At 37.4% G+C, this 20,521-nt stretch overlaps 1 protein-coding gene across 1 annotated transcript in view; it reads left to right on the top strand.

Moving 5' to 3' along the window:
- Positions 1–20,521, top strand: part of ESR1 (estrogen receptor 1) — a 281,586-nt gene that overhangs the window by 17,956 nt on the left and 243,109 nt on the right. The window contains exon 2 of the mRNA XM_049765462.1: positions 11,909–12,099. Coding sequence (XP_049621419.1) covers positions 11,909–12,099 — 191 coding nt within the window. The remainder of the gene's footprint in view (positions 1–11,908; positions 12,100–20,521) is intronic.

Here is a 20,521-nt window from a genome sequence, read left to right as displayed (position 1 = left end):
AGGAGGTGGGATCAAGGTCTTATGATTGCAGAGTGGAGAAGTTGAGTTTGAGTGCAGTTGAATTTATCTAGTCTCAGGGTATTCTTGGAAGAAAAACACAGAAGACCTGGTACAAGAACAGCAAATGGTGGTCTGAAGAAAGATTGAGAAAGAGGCATAAACCCCTTTGCATAAGTCCACCCTACATAAAAAAAGATAGCAAGACTACACAATAGCAAGTTCTAGTATTGCTGACAAATAGGGCTTCTGATACACCCTGACCTAAGTTCTCTTGCCAGGAGTCCACCTAGGTATCATGTGGCTGTATATGTTACCCAGATATCCCTGTAGCTCTGGATCATCCATTCAATCCACAGACATCGTATCATCATTGCTTCTCTATAAAGTGGTCCACTTGATTCACTCTGTTCTCTTTCCTTTATTTTACAAAATTGTCTCCAAAATACATTTCGATCACTAAGAAATGAAATATCAATTAGAAAAATATTTAAATCTGTATTAAACATATATTATAACTTGTTTAAGTAACATAACCACCTCCTCAGCCCTCTCTCACTCAATAAAGCACTGAATCTTCTTGAAAGTTAGCAAGACTTTCTTTGTCGCCTCAGCAGCAAAAGCACCCTGTTGCGCTTGAAGCTTGCTTCCTTTAGGGTAGATTAGAAAATCAAAGAAGAGCAACCCTGAATATTGAGTTTTGCCTTCTGCATTTCAGAGAGTGCTTGGTACCTTCCCAGATGTGTTAAATGTTACTGGTCATGGATGATGCTGAAAACTTGACCTTAATGTTGTTGAAGTTGTTCTGTGAATAACTAAATGAATTTCTCTTCTAGAAGCCATCATTTGCTTTTGGTTTCTTTCCAGTCATGTCTGGTCACCTGGAAATTCCCCCAGTACATTTGCCTAGTTTTTGACATCTCAGTGTTTTTTTCTGTCCTTTGAATTCCCATTCCATCAGTGATTATAGAGCTTAGTGATCCAAGACTACATCCAATACACAGAGGCTCTTACCACGTGGTCCTGGTTTATTTCTTGTCTTCCTTCCTTCTCCTAGTTTATTTTTCTTCTTATTTTCTTGTCCCTTGCATGAGAAATGAGACTCTGTGATTAGAAAGTCATTTCAGTATTTAGAAACATATGGATAGTCCTCTGATACTAGCTCCCTATGATGGAATAAATGTTGGTCCATTTCCATGGGCTGTAGGAATGAGGGCCAGGGTAACATGATTTGCATACCCTGGCTTCCATCTTTTCCCAATGCCTCTGGTTCATGGTTTGTTACTCTTGGGAGAGAGTTTTGAAACATGGACTGTGCATTCATAAGTCTATGAAAGAAATTTTAGCTGACTCTAGAAGTTGTTGTTGGCTCAAAGCATGGGATAGAGTCATGCCCATCAAATTGTAAAGGAAGAAAGGAATGGAGACTAGAGTCAAAGTTTTTCTTTTTACAGAAAAAAAACTGAACCCAGAGAGATTTGAGGATTTACCTAAGTCTTGCAACTATTTGGGGGGGGGGCTTCTACCCCACAGGAGACTGAAATTGATCACTCTTATTTTAAAGTTGATTGTATTTGTAGCTGCATGCTTCCTAATGACACCCATATTCCCAAAGTAAAAACTTGCATTTGCAAGTGAATTTTTTTATGTGATGACATCTTGACCCCATTTCTTGGATAGGATGAGAAATCAGAAGATTGATGGATTCAAGTCCAAAGCAGAGCAGAGGCCAGTCTGAGCAGGATTGTTTTGCTATTCAAAGTTCAGTGCCTGGAGTGGCCTTTCCCCAAGGCTTTCTTCCTTCTTTGCTTGCTTCTTTGATCCTGGCCAACCTTTTTCTTTCTCCTCCTCCCTTTCATGGCTTTCTTTTGACCCACTTTGATCTCTAGCTGGCAGTATATTGATATTTACTCAATGCTGCTGAATGAATGAATGAATTTTATCCCTCCACTTCTCTTGTTCTTCCCTTGCCTAGAGGTTGCCCACTGGATTATGATACATCCTCCCTTGAAGTGCTCATGGGAGGCCGTACACTTGTGGCATCAGGGATCAGAGCATCAGTTACATTGGGATTGCGGGATTGCACTTGGCAGATTGGGTCATGCCTGGGATTGAATTCATGGCTCATGTTCACCAGGCAGACTGTGCCACTAAGCCACATCCCTGGGCCTTGAGTTTCTTGATATTACTGCATCTGAATAAAATTGTTCTCCTAAGACACAGTTGTGTTTGCTGTGCACATGAAATGGGGAATTAGACTTGATTTTAAGATGTGATGTCAAGCCATGGTTCTCTCTTGGTTTACTTCTTTTGTATCCTTCATTTGCCATGTTTTCTTGCTTTATACTCTAGGTTTCTTGTTCTTGATAGTCATTAGCACTTATAATAGAGTTGGTATGAGTGGAGAAAGGAGAGGTGATAAAATGTAAAACAGGTCACTTACTTACACATTTGTAATTGATAGAAAGAATGAAAAGATGTTGACTAAATGGAGTTTTAAGAAAACTTCACACCAAGCCATTTTTTTCCCATTAGTATGAAAAACCAACACTTGCTTGTATTTTGGGGGTGAAGATATTTTTCTTAAGTGAGTGGAAAAACCTCTTGACATTTTACAGAAAGTTTTAAATTTGGGCTGGTGATTATGAATATTTTTTGTACATAACTAGTTTAAGAACTCATGCATATCCACTTTTAAAATAGATCATTTCTAATTTTTAGGGTGAAATTAATATTTTGATAACCATATTTTGGGGAAATATTTAAATTTTCAACATATGATTTCCTCATGAGACTGTCAGTTCCAATATTGTATTTTCATGAACTCAATAGAGTTCCCAACCTTTGCCCTAAAAATTGAATTAGTATTTTATTTCTAAAAAGTATGACTGGCCTTGTAATAATAGATTGTTTTTGGCAATTTTTAACAGTATAATTATTTATGAGCTTAAGGATGAGATCCGAGGTGATGACTTAGTTCCCAGATGTGAATGCTCTACCCTTGGCTAGGAGGCCTTTGGGTGGAGTTCTATTAATTTCTTAGGAGCCTGACTTCTAAGATTGTTCTGCCTAAGTCCCACAATACACCATTCACTGAGTACATGACTTTCTAAGTCACCTGAGCTCTCTCTACCTTGATTTCCTTATTTCTAAAACAATTTAAGAGCTACCAAAGAGTTAATCACATTAAGATAAAGACCTGCCATTGCCTAATTACTTTACCTAATTCATTTTGCTTATTTCTGGGGAGCACAACCAGCAGGGGCCAAGGCCTGTTTTTAGCTCTGTGCTCAAGAGTGAACACTGGCAGTACTATGAGGTGCTAGGTCAGCTACATGCGAAGCAAGTGCCTCACCTAAGCTCCTGTACTAGTTCTAGGGCCCTTGCTTTCACTTTAGTGTGCCTATTTGTTTTTCCTCTTCTTGAGACACTTTTTAGAGGAAGGGTCATGCTGTATTTCCAGAAGTTCTGGGTGTGGTTGAACTTTGGGGTAGAAATTGAAATAGACTCTGTAACTACTACTCTAGAGAATTTCTAAGAGCTGTATTGAGCTATCATCACCCATCAATTTTTGGAAGAATATATTTTTCCACCTTTTAGGAAGGACTTTATCTGCCTCTATTAACCAGAAGATACTCAAAACAACATTTGCTCTCATTAAAGTGATAGTTATCAGGCATGAGATCAAAGTTTTCAGATACACAGTGCTAAAAAGCCCAAAGTTTCCATTTCTCAGGCCTACAAAGATCTATCTTTGTTATGCAGGAAACAACATTAAATTTGTCTGCCCCAGAACTTTACTGTCACAGGGTTTAGGAAGTTGCCCAAATTTGTCCCAAAATTTATTTAATATGATTTTTTTTTCTAAAAATGGTATTTTAGTTTTTATTTTCTTTCTAAACTCTACCATATTAGGTGAACTTCACCATTCATCTTAAAATCCAACTACAATATTGCATAGTGAGTACCCACAGAAAAGTTTTGGTCATAGATTTCAACCTTTGCAAGTTTGTTTCTACTGTTGAATAGGAGAGAAGTGAATAGGAAAGAATTGGAAGACCGATTTCATATTGACTTGTTCATTGGACAGAAGGCATCTCATTCTCTTATTGTCATTAAGACAGTTTCATCTGTGTCTCTAGTGAAATTATTCTTCATCCTTCATTGATTAAGTAATTCAGTAAATATTTACTGAATATTTTCTGTGTGCAAAGGATCAACCATGGGTTTGGGGAGTTACAAAACGAACACCACTTCCCCCACCCCAAACAAACCTTAGAATATAAGTGAGTAATTTGTCAGAAATTTACTCAGAAAACCCCGAAGAGCAGGTTAGAGCAGGGAATTCTAGATTGGGGCTTTCATTCTTTATGTTGATGGTTCTTTAACTTTATTTTTGGCTGACTTTATAACTTTTCTGAATTTACAGACAGAAACTGGGAAGTGTGTGGATGTATTTTCTAGGGAAGTTAGTTACAGAGTTTATGATTAATTTCAAATGGTTCATGAAGGCAAAGAAATGTTCCACAGATACAGATGGTGAGAGTTTATGGGAAGACGAATATTATATCTGAGGACAATTTTTTTAGGAAGTGGCTGGCAAGGTGAGTGTAAGGAATGATGGGAGGCAAGAGGCCAATTCAAATAATTCAGACATTGGGTATTGATCTCTCGAGCAATAGGAAAATAGGAATGAAAGGGATAGGTGGAATATTTTTGAGGAAATAATGCTTCAATTTAATGATGACAGATAAATAGATGTAGGAGGGATATTAAGTATTTGTTAAGGACCCCCTTTGGGTGTGTGAGTTGAAATTAGGAACAAGTGGATTTTGTTTAAGATGTGAAATACAGAGCCAGCTATAATTTTGCACATGTGGTTACCCAGTTTTCCCAACACTATTAATTGAAAGGCTATCTTGACTTCATTTCATGTTCCACTTGTTTATTGAAAATTAACTGCCCATAAATAAGGGGTTTTGTACCTCATTCTGCTCAATTCTGACCCAATGTTCAGACTATATTTATCCCAGGCAGAAAAAAACCCATTCATTTAAAAAGACATATGCATACCATTTTTTATGACAGAACTTAGTACAATAGCTAAGAAATGGAATCAATCTAGGTCCCCAATAACACATGAATGGATTATAGATATAAAATATGCATACACAATGGAATACTAAGCAGTTGCATGGAAAATTGAAAAACATGCAATTTGCTTCAACTTGGTTGCAGATACCATGTTCAATGAAGTAATCGAAGAGAAAAAAACAAACACAGGATGAGATAACTTATCTGTGTTATGTAGAATAACTGAATTAAAAAATGTAATATAGCAAAAGGGGAATATTTAGATCAGCTTTGCCCCCAGAATATAGGGAGAGAGCAAGAGAAGGAAAGGAATAAAGATGGGAAGGAAGAAATTGAGAAAATGAAGTAATGAGGGATCAGGGTCAGGGTGGCAGGTGTGTGTGTGTGTGTGTGTGTGTGTGTGTGTGTGTGTGTGTGTATGTAAGGAGGGAACATGCGAACAGTGGTAGAGGGAGGTTGACATTGGTGGTGGTATTGGTGATAAAATATTGTACACTTAAAACTCAATTGTCAATAATTTTGTAAATAGCTTTTTTTATTTAGAGATGAATATTTTGTGGGGGCCACACCCAGTGATGCTTAGGGGTTACTCCTGGATATGCACTCAGAAATAGCTCCTGGTTTGGGGGACCATATGGGATACTAGGAGATTGAACTGCGGTCTGTCCTATGTTAGAGAGGGCAAGGCACATACCCTACTGCTTATGCCATGGCTCCAGCCCCTAGAGATGAACATTTTTATTAGTGATATTAGTCTTTTCCTATTTAACTTTATTATTATTTTTAAAATTAATATCTATATTTAAACATTATGATTAAAAACATGTTTGCAGTTAGGTTTCAATTATAAGAAAGGAACCCCTTTCACCAGTGCAACATTCCCTACAACAATGCACCCATCACACTCCTCCTCCACCCCCTGCATGTATTTGAGACAGGCATTCTAATTCTCTCAATCACTACCAATGAATAGTACAGATTTAATGCAATTCCCCTAAGGATACCTATGACATTCTTCAAAGAAGTGGATCAAACACTCCTGAAATAAATTTGGACACACAAATAGCTAAAGCAACAGTTAGGAAAAAGATGATGGGTGGGTCATCAATTTACCCAACTTTAAATTGTACAACAAAGCAATAGTCATTAAAACAGCATGGTATAAAGAATAAAGACAGACCCTCAGATCAGTGAAATAGACTTGAATATTCAGAGAATATTTTCTAGGCATACAATCAATTAATCTTTGAAAAAGGGGCAAGAAACACAAAATGGAGCTAAGAAAGCCTCTTCAACAAGTGATGTTAGGATAACTGGTCGCCACATGCATAAAAGCAAACTCAGAACTCCATCTAATACCATACACAAAAGTCAAATCTAAATGGATTAAAGACCTTGATCAGACCAGGAACCATAAGTTATATAGAAGAACACATAGCTAAAACACTCCATGACATTGAGACTAAATGAAAGAGGAAACAGCACTCTCCAAACAAGTGGAAGCAGAGATAATCAAATGGGGCTACATAAAGCTCAGAAGCTTCTGCATCTCAAAGGAAATAGTGCCTAGGATACAAAGGTCATTCACAGAATGGGAGAAACTGTTCACCCAATACCCATTAGATAAGGAGCTAATATCTAAGATATACAAGGTACTGACAAAACTTAAGAAAATAAAACTAACCCCATCAAAAATGGGGTAAAGAGATGAGCAGACACTTTCTCAAAGAAAAAATACAAATGGCCAAAAGACACATGAAAAAATGCTCCACATCACTAATCATCAGGGAGATGCAAATCCAAACAATAATGAGGTATCATCTCATACCACAGATCACAAAGAATAACAACAATCAGTGCTGGCAGGGATTTGGGAAGAAAGGAACTCTCATTCACTGTTGGTGGGAAGCAGTCTAGTCCAACCTTTCTGGAAAACAATATGAAGGTTCCTCAAAAAACTGGAAATTGAGCTCTCATATGATCCAACTATACCGAGGGATATACCCTAGGGACTCTAAAACACAAGGCAAAAATGACTTCTGCACATATATATTCAATGCAGCTCTATTATCTGGAAACACACCAGAAGCCCGACAACAGATGAATGGCTAAAGAAACTGTGGAACATATGCACAATAAAATACTATGCAGCTGTCAGAAAAAATGAAGTCATAAAATTTTCCTACACGTGGATGGACATGGAAATTATTGTGCTGAGTGAAATAAGTCAGAGGGAGAGAGATAGACACAGAATATTCTCACTTATCTATGAGATTTAAGAAAAATAAAAAGACTTTATTGTAATAATACATGGAGAAAATAGAGATGTGGGCTGTAAGGGTAGGTCCCTGGTATGAAGCTTACTATCATGTAAATAATTTTTTAAAATTACATAAAAATTGGAAACAAAATAGGCAAGATCTATTTATTAGGAGGAATGTATATTTGTCAATTATCTCTCACACAAAGGACTAGAAATTGTGGTGTCATGAAAGAACTTTGAACATCAATTTATGAATTTGGGTATTTAATTTTGTGAGGGAGCCTCATAAAATTATCCTACTTGCTTATTAGTAAGCCATATTTTAAGAATTAGACATATGTTTGTTCATTGAATTTAATTTTGCAATATTTTTTTTGAGAAATCCAGGCTTTTAAGCTTCTTTTTATCCCTCTCAACAACTTGAGTAATCAGGGGAATAAACTATTGGGTGACTGATACCATGGTCTATGGTTGGAAAAAGAACAATATTTGGTTATGTTACTTTTTTTAAAAAAACTTTTCCTTTGATTAATGAAAATCTTTCTGGTAAGTTATTTTATAATGTTCTGTTTTTTTCCTTGGACCAAGAGAATTCACTCGACCTTATATCAATGCCACCAGCAGTTTCTCTTAATTATGTCAGATATGTGATATCTGTGGGGCATCTATTTGGAAATATTTAATAGTCAATTAATAGAATGAAAGGAAGCTAAATATTCACTGAGTTTCTAGTTTTTCTAGGTGTAGTGGTGGTTTTTCTTTGCTTTTCAAATCTCGTATGTCCATCAAATACACACACACACACACACACATATGTGCATTTTTTTCTGACTAGTGCCTCATTTCTTCAACATTTGTATCTCTTAGAGTTACAATGTGGTTTGTCACCAATGCAAAAACAGCTCTTGTTTCTTGTTGTCACACCTGCCCCTCTTTGTTTCCAGATAATCTTTAAAGGCAATCTTTAAAGAATAGGCTGAAGAAGATCTTGTTAATGAACGTAGAGATCGGCAAATATTGTCACCATTTTCTTTGAGAAGCGACATTTTATGACAAAGTGCTCAGAAGGAGAGACTTTGGAAACTTTGCTGACAATTTTATGAGAACAAATTTTAACAAAGAGGGATTTTATGTTCTTGAGCAATTTGTTTAAAGAATTAGTTAAATTTTCACTTAGATTAAAGAGCTAAGGATGTGGTTAGGGTGGTTGAGGTCTCTTATTAGGAAGCAAACATTCATGGGCATTTAGAATGTGAAAATGGGCCCAGTTATGGTGCACAAAGGATTTTCCTTTAATATGGTATAAGTGCTTTCCATCAAAGAGGTGTAGGGCACCAGTACCAGCTCAGTGACTAATGACTTTGGGCAAGGTAGTTTGTGGTCTAGAGAAAGAAAAGAGCATGGAAGATGTAATGAAAACTCTGGCAAATGGTTGGTGCCTGATTGGTCCTGTGGATCTGAGTTCAGACCTGGAAATTTTCTGCCCTTTTCCTCTTCACTACAGATCCTCAGGTCCCATTTATGTACGGTGTGAGGCACTGTCCTCTCTGCCTCGAGGCAGCTTTATCAACTGAGCTTTACCTGACTATATTTCAGAGGACACAGCATTGCAGTCTAAGAGATGATCTAACCTACTGGATTTGATTCTGGTTTGGGAGTCTTCACAGAACAGGGCTGGACCGAAATGATGATAGGCAATGGGGTTTGCAGGCTGTATTGGCTTAGGTTGCTCTACGGAGAGCATGTAGGACCTGTAGGTCTTCCATTTCCCTTTTGAATGATCTCTGGTTTTATGTCCTATGTCTGTAGTCATCTTCAGGAAGCCAGGACTATCTAGCCGTGAAGGGGACTAGATCATAGAATTTTGTCAGCAGCATCGCATCAGGCTATTTCCTCAAGTATGCTGACTGATGTGAGTCTACCCAGAGAAGCACTATTTTCTGGAGTATATTGCCCTTGCTTCCTTTATGAGTTATATGAGTCACTGGCACAATTCTTCTGGAAATAATAATAAAATTTAAGAGATATCCTAGGCCCAAAGAAGTCCAAAGCTATGCAAACTACCTTGGGCCTACAAATCCTAACTTTTTGGAGAGGAGAAAATGAGGCAATACCAGATGCAGAAATCTAAGGCCTAACCCAGGGAAATCTAAGGCCTAACCCACTATTCCTCTGTTCTTTCCACCTCTAAGAAAAGGAGGAGCTACTGAAGAGAAAAGGAGGAGACCATCAACAGCAGGCTTTTCTGTGACAATAAGCAGGTTAACATTTGGTTAACATTTATATATGTAAAACTACAGAAATAAATAAATATTTGGAGGATTTATGACTGAAATTCAGTCATGAACAACATTGTAACTTTGTATTTCATGGTAATTCTATTAAGGAATTTATTTATTTATTTAAAAAAATGTTCCTTTTGACAGCCCTTCTGGGTTTGTTCTTCAAGCTGTGTTCTTTCTTGAACACTTATCTCACTTGCTTGTTTGTGTATATTACTTATTTCAACTCTGGAGAAGTCTCTTTAACATATATGTTCTCTCTTCTTTCCTCATATTTTTCTAAATAAGTTCCTTCAATAAACACTATTTTGTTTCAATAAAAATTCTGGATCAGTATTGTAATTCTCCTTAGGAGCGAGATGTGAGGTGTCTCCCTTCCTTCCTTCCTTCCTTCCTTCCTTCCTTCCTTCCTTCCTTCCTTCCTTCCTTCCTTCCTTCCTTCCTTCCTTCCTTCCTTCCTTCCTTCCCTCCCTCCCTCCTTTCTTACTTTCTTTCCCCCTCCTTCTTTCCCTTCTGCCTTCCTTCCTTTCCTCCCTCCTTCCTTACTTTCTTTCCTCTCCTTCTTTCCCTCCTGCCTTCCCTCCTTCCCTCCCTCCTTCCTTACATTACTCTCTCCCTCTTTCCTTCCCTCCTTCCTTCCCTTTCTCCTTCCTTCCTTCCCTCCCTCCTTTCTTCTCTCTTTCCCTTCCTCCCTCCTTTCTTCCTTTCCTCCCTTCTTCATTCTTTCCCCCCCTCCCTTCTTCCTTCCCTCCTTCCTTCCTTCCCTCCCTTCCTTAGGAAAGATGCAACATCTCTCTCCTTCCTTCCCTCCCTACTTCCTTCCCTCTCTCCTTCCCTCCCTCCTTTCCTCCTTTCTTCCTTTACTTCTTCCCTCCCTCATTCTTTCCATCCTGTCTTCCCTTCTTCCCTCTCTCCTTCCTTATCTTATCATCTCCTTCCTTCCCTTCCTCCTTATCTCCTTCCCTTCCTCCCTCCTTCCTTCCCTCACACCTTTCTTCTTTTTCCCTTCCTTCCTCCTTCCTTCCTTCCATCCCTCCTTCATTCTTTCCCCCTCCCTTCTTCCTTCTCTCCTTCCTTCTTTCCTTTCTTCCTACCTTCCTTCCTTCCCTCCTTCCTTCCCTCCTTCCCTCCCTCCTTTCTTCCCTTCTACTGTTAATGACACAGTTTCTTGTATATATTGTTCCTTCCTCTAGTGAGTGTTTACTTTCCTCCATGATTGTCTCAGAGATCCCTCTCAGCCACTTCATAATTTCTTTGTAAGATCAGTTCTGCAGACTAGCTCTCAGCTTATTTTGCCTTTGACCATTTAATGCTACTTTACCATATTTATTTTTTACTTACGAACTCTTTATCCTCTTTCTGACCACTCAGTGTGATCTTCATTACATGGGATCATACCCAGCAGTGCTCAGGACTTACTCCTGGCTCTACACAGGGTTCACTCCTGATGAGGCTCAAGAGACATATGGTATGGCATGACAAGAATCTAATCTGAGTAGCTACATGCAAGACAAGTGCCATTCTTTGTCTCATAAATGCTTTGGTGCTGGTCTTTAGCTATATTTTTTATTTTCAGACTCTTTGATGAGGTCTGTTGCTTCTTCAGTGTCTTCATTTTAGTTTCTTTATTGAGCATTTATTTAGCGTTTTTCTCATTGTACCTGTTAAAGTTTTGAATATTGAATAGCATCCTTCAATTGTAGTTACATTAGAAAAGTGGACAGACAGTGATGCAGAGCTTTCTGATGACAGTGAGACAACATTTTGAATTGTTAAATTGTTATCTCTCTACACAAGTTTCTTGTGAATCATCAAACTCATTAAGTTTCAAATGTTACAGCTGCTGCTTGTGATGTCTCTCTTAAAGACTCTGTTATCTAGAATTGGAATTGAGTATTGGTCTGTAGTAATTCTGTGTTCATTGTGAATCTTGGGGGTGATAGAGTTAATCTGTTAGAAAGTAGATAATTTTATTCTGTCATTTTTTGAGAGAATATATTCTGTTGTAGGCAGTTCAGTTTGGGGGGGGGCAAGTTTCTGATAAACAGTTTCCTGTCCAAGGTTAATATAGTAGCCAAACACCTTTTGCTGCAACAGCCAGAGGGAATGAAAGATTAGCTTACATTATGATTCATTATAGCAAAATGTCGAAATAAAATGGATCAGTAATATCTCCCTGGCCTCTTATTCTTTAGCAGAAAGCACATGTTTTGCTTTTCTAACATTAATGGATTCACCATTTCTTTTTTCCTCCTGTGTTTTTTCTTCCCAGGCCCAATGCAGATAATCGACGCCAGACTGGCCGAGATCGACTGGCTAGTGCCACGGACAAGGGAAGCCTGGCAGTGGAGTCAGCCAAGGAGACACGCTACTGTGCCGTGTGCAACGACTATGCCTCAGGCTACCATTATGGAGTCTGGTCCTGTGAGGGCTGCAAGGCCTTTTTCAAGAGAAGTATTCAAGGTAATAGTGTGTCGAAAACAGCTTGCTCCAAGTTTAGAACAAGTAGCTTCGAAACACTTGAAGAACAAGATATGAACCTTCTTTTGTGCCAAACATGCAAACCTAGTGAGCTCTCTCACCTCTTTGACAGAAACAGAGAGAACACTGGAGAGCAAGAGCAGTTGATCAATTTGAGGGCAACTGGGACTAACTTCTCAGTTTCCTACAGCTGGCAAGATCTAGAGTTCTGAGCAACTTGTCATGGGGAGGATTTTAGGAGCCGAGTCTCTTGAGGAGCAAGACTTCTCTTGGTACTATGTTTGGGGGATGGCCATTCGGTAGGTGAACTTGGTAGAGGGATCTAGACTTCCAAGTGGAGGTATACTGTTGTTGACACACGCTTATTTTTTTAATAATATATTTTTTCTTTCGGTTTTTGGGTCACACCCAGAAGAGCTCAGGGGTTACTTCTGGCTCTGTGCTCAGAAATAGCTCCTGGCAGGCTCAGAGGACCATATGGGATGCTGGGATTTGAACCACCGATCTTCTGCATGCAAGGCAAAAACCTTACCTCCATGCTATCTCTCCGGCCCCTAAATAATATCTAATAATACTATTTAATACACAGTATTAAAATACTGTGCAGTTGGGTTTTAGTCATAAAACAGAACACCCCCTTCACCAGTGCAACATTCACACTACCAATGCCTTTGTCCCTGTCTTCCTCCTCCCTTATCCCTGCCTGTATTCGAGACAGGCATTCTACTTCTCTTACTCATTAACATCGTCATGGTAGTTGTTAGTGTAGTTATTTCTCTAACTGCACTCACCATGACACATGTTTCTATCTCCTTCTTAATTTACCTAGAGCAGTTATCTGTGATAATCTTTGCTTCAGATCAGTTCTAAAGTATTTAGCTCTTCTCTTGTTCTCCAACTTCATCTCTCTGCTGTATCAATGGATGACTTGACCTTCAACTGAAATGAGAAAATCAAGAAGCTGTGCCATAGGATCTTTGTCAAGCAGTCACAACATCGCTATTTGACACATTTCATTCACTTTTCTACCTTTACTACTTGTTATTTTTGTTATAATTTTCAGCACTTAGGCTGAAAATGAAGTAATAACTTCATAAAATATAGATATCAAAGCATTAAAGAATTAGAATACAGAACATATACTTATAAAACCCATGATATAGGAGTTTATAAAATAAATATTTTTGGTGTGACTTTATATCAAAATCAAATATAAAAATTCTGCTTCCTATAGTAGAAATATACTTATAATTTCCATTTGTAAAAAACAGACTAAATGTTAGTAATTTTATACTATAAATTTTATGATATGAAAATTTTTGTAGTTATTGCATATAAATGTAATTCTTACCTAATTTCAGAGACCTACTCAAGTTTTGTTGAAGTCACTTATAAGTGTTTTTTTTTTGTTTGTTTATTTGTTTTGAGCCACACATGGTGGCATTCAAGGGTTACTCCTGGCTCTGCACTCAGATCGCTCCTGACAGGCTCTGGGGATCATATCGAGGATTGAACCCAGATCTGTCCCGGATCAGTTGTGTGCTAGGCAAATGTCCTACTGCTGTGCTATTGCTCAGGCCCCCACAAGTGGCTTAAATGAGATGGATCCTGGGTTTAGAGTTCTAAAAGAACTAGAAATAGGCAGGGTTATTATATTTTAGGCATAGGGAGGTCCATTTAAAGAGACATTATTTGGTTCCTGAATTCATTCATTTTGTTATTAATTACTTCTAGCAAAGCACTACTCCAGGGCCTAGAGAAGCAATGATTGGGAAGATTTGGCCCTTGCTCTCATATAGCTTATGAGGCAGTTCTGGACTTGGACAAATCAGATTATAATTATAGTGTTCCAAGGGCCAAAATGATTGTTAGTGCAGAAACTTATAGGACTCCAAAGTTTACTCACCCCTAGTATTGAATCAAGAGCTCAGAGATGACTTTCTGATATAAAATTAAATTTGGAAGATGAATTTAGAGAACAAAATAAATATGGATAAGCAGTATTATATCTTAGAAATGAGCATGTAAGCAAAGATCAAGGATAAATTAGAATTTGGGGTGTTCTGTGGTGGAAAAAGAAAAATTAATTTACCATTTTCTTACTATGTAGATTTTCTTAGACAAATTAAAATAAAGTCATTCACTTCAATTTTGCTTTCATGGCATTTTCCATGTATTAGAAATGTTTGTGCCTACAGAGGGAGAATGACAGTAAATGAATTGGTTTCTAGTTCCATTATTTTCTTTACAGCCTTGATAGATTGTGACTAAAAGGTTTTTACTAAACTTGTGTGGTTCTTTATCAATACTATTGCCCTTCTAAGCTATTTAAGAACAAAGAATGGCTCATAATGTTGATAGAAGGTTCTGAATATATAAAATTGCTCCCAGTTTTTCCTGTTATTTAAGAAGAGAGTTAGAAATGAGTGGTCATAAGATGACTCTAGTTCTCTAAGTGTTTTTAGTTGAAGAGCTAAAGTTGATATGAAAGCATACCAATTTTCACCCACTACTTAGTGTATAAACTTGATTACATAAGAAATTGACTAATAGCCTCCTGTATTTTTAAAAGCAAAGTTAAATATATTTAAAAGAAAGCACTAAAATGGATATTCTATGAATCTATTTATCTTCAGATGGGCAGAGACTTTTGTATTTTTTTTATTTTGGGGATCACACTTAAGTGATGCTTAGCGCTACTCCCAGATAAATAGTTATGGTGTCACTCCTGGTGCTTAAGGGGACCATATGGTTCTGAGTCTTGTATCTGTGCCTATTACATGCAGGACATGCAGTCCTTTGAGCCATCTATCTGACTCTTTGAATTAATTTCATCAGCAGATTTGGTTATTAGTTTACTATAGCCTTTGAGTATTGTTCAAATTTAAAAAAAAATTCCTTTGAGATCATTGTTTATCTTGTCATTCCAAATGGTCATAAGGCACAATGGAAGCCCAAGACTGACTCCAGTCAGTAGCTATGCTGCCACTTCATATTATTTATAATAGGTACTCAGAATTAGAACCATACATATCTGGATCTAGCAAGTTATGGTTATCCAAGTTCATGGGGACAAGGTATCAGAGTGCTGTGTAATTATGGCTGGACACAGTGGAGCCTTGTGTCCAATAATAATAACTGATGGCTATGTTCTTAGAAAACTAGGTTAAGACTTCCAGCACCTTGGATAGCTCCTCAAATAGAAGTTGAGGTAGGCAAAAAGTCAATGAAGGGGGCTGGAGAGATAGCATGGAGGTAAGGTGTAAGTCAATGAAGAACCTCAGGCCCATTTAACTAGACTCCTCTGTTTTAGAGAGCCCTACTCAAAGAGAACTTAGTTCTTTTGTGTGAGAGGACTCACCTTTCTCACCTAAGATGGATTTGTTTTTACCTTTACTTTGACATTTCCAGTCCATGCTGGTACACTTCCACGTGCTTTTATCTGGAAAAGGTTACAAATGAGATGGAAAAGTACAGGCTCATCTCTAAGCCTGTAATGGATGGATGTTTAGAGTTCTTCCAGAGATATGGTGCACTAGAATATTAATCTTGGGGAGCAAGACTTATTCTTTAATCTCCATATTTGGAGGAAAAAAATCTAGATACATATCAGATCATATGGTTTGTACTTAGTACTCTCAATGTGTTGGAGTGAAATCTAGGTTCTTTTCTATGACTTAGAATACTCCTAGATATTATTCTTGCTTTTGTCTTTCCCCACTCAACATAATCTTGCAAACTTTTCTCTTTTCAATTAATACACAGCACTGGAGATCCTCAAGACTTTAACACATGAGCTTGAAACCTAAGTTTTCTTTTTTTCCCCTTTAAGAGAGAGTTATATTTTGGAGCCACATCCAGCTATTCTCAGGGCTTATTCCTAGATCTGTATTCAAAGATCACTTCTGGCAAAGTTTAAGGGATCAACTGGAGATCAAAAAGGGGTCACCTGTATACAAGGCAAGTGCTTAAACTGCTCCTATATCTCTGAAGGCAGAACCCAGAATTTTAACTTTCTTATCCTTTCCCCCATCCCAATCACTGTCCCAGAGAAGTCTCCCCTTCAAAGGTAATTCAAATCTGGGACTTAAAATCCTTCCTGTTTTCATGTTACAGCCTCTGTTATTTCCATAGTTTTGCTGTGTTGATCTGTTTATTCTCTCTTAAATATTAATTTAGCCTATTCTCAGAACTCAGAGCTTACTCATGAATTTTCACCAGAATCATGACCATAATTATTTTTTCTTTTGCTTTCTCCTTCATATAAATCTTTCACTTCATTTATTTACTTTTCCAAAGCCATTTTTGTATTATACAATTTTTTAAACATTCTTCAAGCACTGCTGTGTCAAGAATTCTTTTAGGATGTCCAGGACCATTTGAGGATTTGCAGTCTTGCTCTAGTACACTTTAGTTGTTTTGAAATTACTGTTTCTACATGAAATAGTCTCTGGATCAGGCTTTTTAATACTGCTTCAATATGAATATTCCATTTTTGGTTGAGAATTATTTTTTTTTTTCAGATTTTGGGGCTCAAGAGAGAATATAGTGGGTAAGTCACTTCCATGTAATGGACTAGATTCAATTCTCACCATCCCAGTTAGACCTCTGAGCCCTGCTAGGAATGATCCCTGAGCACAGAGCCAGAAGTAAGTTATGAACATTGCTGAGAGTGACCCCCAAACAAAAATAATTTAGTTCCATATTTATTCGTAAAATAGCTTCTTGTCCTAGTTGTTGTGATGGCCATCAAAACTTCTCTGATGTTAAGGCAGAACTTTTCTCTCACTTGGAGCTTCTGTTTTACTTCACTCACACTTTCCACCCTAAGACCACAGGTATTAGTTTATATATAGTTTTTATTTTCACTTTGAGCGCTCAAAGGCAAAACTCAATGCTTTGTATTACAGGAGTTACTCAGTAAAGACATTAAAGATGGAAAGACGAAGGATAGAGTTAGTTTGTGGACTTTAGACAACAAAAAACAGTTAAATTTTCATTAAATTACCTCGTTGTTAAATGACAGCCATTATATTCAGGAGAGATAAGAGGAAACTATTTTTAATTTCAACGTATATTGCAGAGACTTTCATAAAAATGGGAAGAAGAGTCAGAGAAGGGAGGAAATGAGCATGAAGGTCAAACTAAGTGATGATCACATGGCTGAGACTTAGTAAATGTCGAGGCATTTTTGGTATTTGAAATGGGAGAATCAGGGAATGCGATACTTTAATTAAATAAAACATGATTCAGTGTGGGTTATCTGGAGAAGAAAGAGTGAAAGAAATTTAAAATAAAGGGTAAGCAAAAGAAAGGCCTAGGAAATGTATGGACAGGGAATATTCAATTCCAGACATACTGCATTTGATGGGCAAGCTAAATAGAACCATTTAGCAAGTACAAAAATGGAATCTCCCCATTAGGCAGACAATTCACAAAATGGGTAGTTGATTTGTTTTCCTCAATTAATTTTAAAACCACTTGATGAAAGAAATGATTTAAGTCACTTCAAGCAATTCTTTTAGATTCACAGAGTGACACAAATTCTCTGGATTTCACTCAACACCTTGCAAGAAACACTTATTATTAAACAAATCTATTCAAGACCCTCCTCAACAAAAGAGTCACAAATTAGCCCCACAGAGCTAAACATGGATCTTGAGGAGCTTACAATTTAAAAGAGAACATGCTGGTCCTAACACTTTAAGCTGGACCAATAGTATAAACTGTAGGAATAAACAAATGGATTTTTGATGATTTTTAAATAGCAAACAAGCCTCTTATTCTTTGTAAATTGTTCAAATGGTGGTAATCCACAAACATCTTTTATAACTCCAAGATTAATTGAATCCTTTCATTCTTTGGGCTACTACTCTTTTTGGGGGTGTGGTAGGGTGGGGTATTGAAACTAAAGTATAAAGGAGTTTTCATGCCTACCTATCAGAGCTATCAACTTGTATGATGATACTTTTTATTCACTAATTTCTTAAGGGGTCTCCGAAGCAGTGGCTGTGGGGCTTGGGGCCATTCTTAATGACTCTGGTCAGTAAAAAATGAGATCTGAGTATGGCCAGGCATGCATGCATTTTAAGGAAAGGGCCACTTTATCATAAACAGCATCCTTCTACCTGTGAAATGATGGTAGCTCATCTCCCCACCCCACCCCTTGGCCACATAATCTTTATCTTGGAGATAATTAAGACCAAATGCGCCTGACAAATAAAATCAGCAGAGAACCCCTATTTCTTGGCAGCTCTTGTGGGCACAGATGAAGCTTTCAGAGGTCTTTAAAAACCATGGCAACAAATGCCTTTGAAGGGTAAGCAAAGGTTCCAAATGTTTTTAATCGCTGGTGATTTTTATACTGCCACACTTCAAGCATTCGTCTTCCTTTTTTGTTCATCTGATTGAAATTAAATTTCCGATCTCCCTACTAAGTAGTTCTGTCCTGGTCCTTGCCTTGACTATGTCCATTAAAGTGGTAGAATTTGTGCCCATGTATAGTGGTTGAGCGTATCAACAATTCCATTAAAAAGCTCCATTGATGAGTGCAATAATTTCACACAAAAATTGGAGCTAGCCTTTAATAGACACTTTTTTCAAAGTAGCTGTTGAAATGATGTGCTTAGATACCTTCCAACAGTGGCTAGTGGCTAAATCCTGTCTAAATTTCTCTCTCTCTCTCTCTCTCTCTCTCTCTCTCTCTCTCTCTCTCTCTCTCTCTCTCTCTCTCTCTCTCTCTCTCTCTCTCTCTCTCTCTCTCTAAGGAAGCTGTAGTCAATGCATTTCAAATACCATGTTTCTTTCAGGAGTATCACTTGGTACTCTGATCCTCACTTAAGGAAAAGCATACTTGGGGGGCAGACTCTCATTTAAATGCCATATATTTATTATACTTCACTATTTATGAACTATGTATCCAAGTTTGACTGTGTAACCTATAGTTTACAGTATATTTATACCTGCATGGAACACATATATGTGTGAGCATACACACACACAAACTCTTTTTTTCAAACATATGTATATTTCTTTGCCTGGCATTTTGAAAAATGTAAGAACTTGATTTCAAAATTCTACCATCCATTTTTACAAAATCACTATTATGTTAATTTTGTGCTCTTATGTGAATTACAGAGTAAACTGGATTTTCTGTTGTTATTGGGAGGGGAGGGAGTGGTTGAGTTTATACCCAGAGGTGCTCAGGGTTTACTTCTGCTCAGTTTTTATTCTGGGTGTGGTATTGGGGGTCAAATTAGACAGTACCTGTCTGCATTTAAGGCACAAATGCCTTCTTATCCTGTATTATTTCTCTGGTTAAGAGTTAATTTTATTTGACTTTTCTCCTTTTCCTTTCTTTGTTGCCTTTGCCAATAGAAATTAAACATTTTAGTTATGGTTATGGTGCTTGAATTTGGTTCATAGTGCTGGGGGATCCCCCACTTTAGTGGGGATCGTACTCTTTAGTGTGGTATTCAGATCTTCTTGTTGTGATGCCTTCTCAGACTTTTATTCCTGGTCTCTGTGAGGACAACTTAGAGTTGTGGCACCAATTTGTCACTCTTAACAGCAAAAGTTATTTCTTCTTGAGAAAGAGAGAATTAATGGGTGGAACATATTTCTTTTTACCTCTCCCAGATTTTCATTTTCTTTGAGCTTACATAAAGTGATTTTATTCTTTCAGTTGCCTAGATATAAAGTAAAAAAGAAGTAAAAATCAGTTAATTATTAAATTATAGTTTCACGCTGCAATAACCACTATTCTTTCTATTTTCTTTGAGGAAGAGTAAATGGATTTTAAATTTCATCTAAATGGACATTCTCACTCTCTGCTTCATTTGGCAGTTTCAAAATTGTGTATTCAGGAGTACAGTGTGAATGAACAGAGAAATTCTTAAATGATCACCCTGGGGTGGGTGATGAATTACAATTGTAAATAATAATGAATATGTGTGTGCATGCGCATGCGTGCATGTGCTTCTGTGTGTTATTGAAATGGAAGCACACTAGTTTCGAAGAATGGTAGCAGTATTTTCATGATTTTCATGTGCACACCCAATGAGATGAATTACCATTATATACCCAATAAGATGAATTACCATTCTTAACCTAAGTAAAATGCTTAATTACTTTGTTCTTGTGAAACTCTGATGTTACTACTAAGTGGTGAATTCATTTGGAAATTATGTAAAAGTGCATTCACCGTTATTAATTCATACAAGGATGTATGTTGCCTCTGTAACTTTAGTCTTTCTCCTTACTGTTTTTGTTTGCTTGTTAATGTGCTGATGACTTTGGGACCACAGCCTGCCCCCACTCCAACCCTATTAATCTCTTGACATCAGATGCACTGTCCCTGACACCAGTCTCTGCTGTTAGCTCACTCATGCTGTCTTCACCAACC

The sequence above is a fragment of the Suncus etruscus genome, chromosome 18 (assembly GCF_024139225.1).
Source record: "Suncus etruscus isolate mSunEtr1 chromosome 18, mSunEtr1.pri.cur, whole genome shotgun sequence".
Classification (NCBI taxonomy): domain Eukaryota; kingdom Metazoa; phylum Chordata; class Mammalia; order Eulipotyphla; family Soricidae; genus Suncus; species Suncus etruscus.
This window is presented reverse-complemented; position numbering and strand designations above follow the sequence as displayed.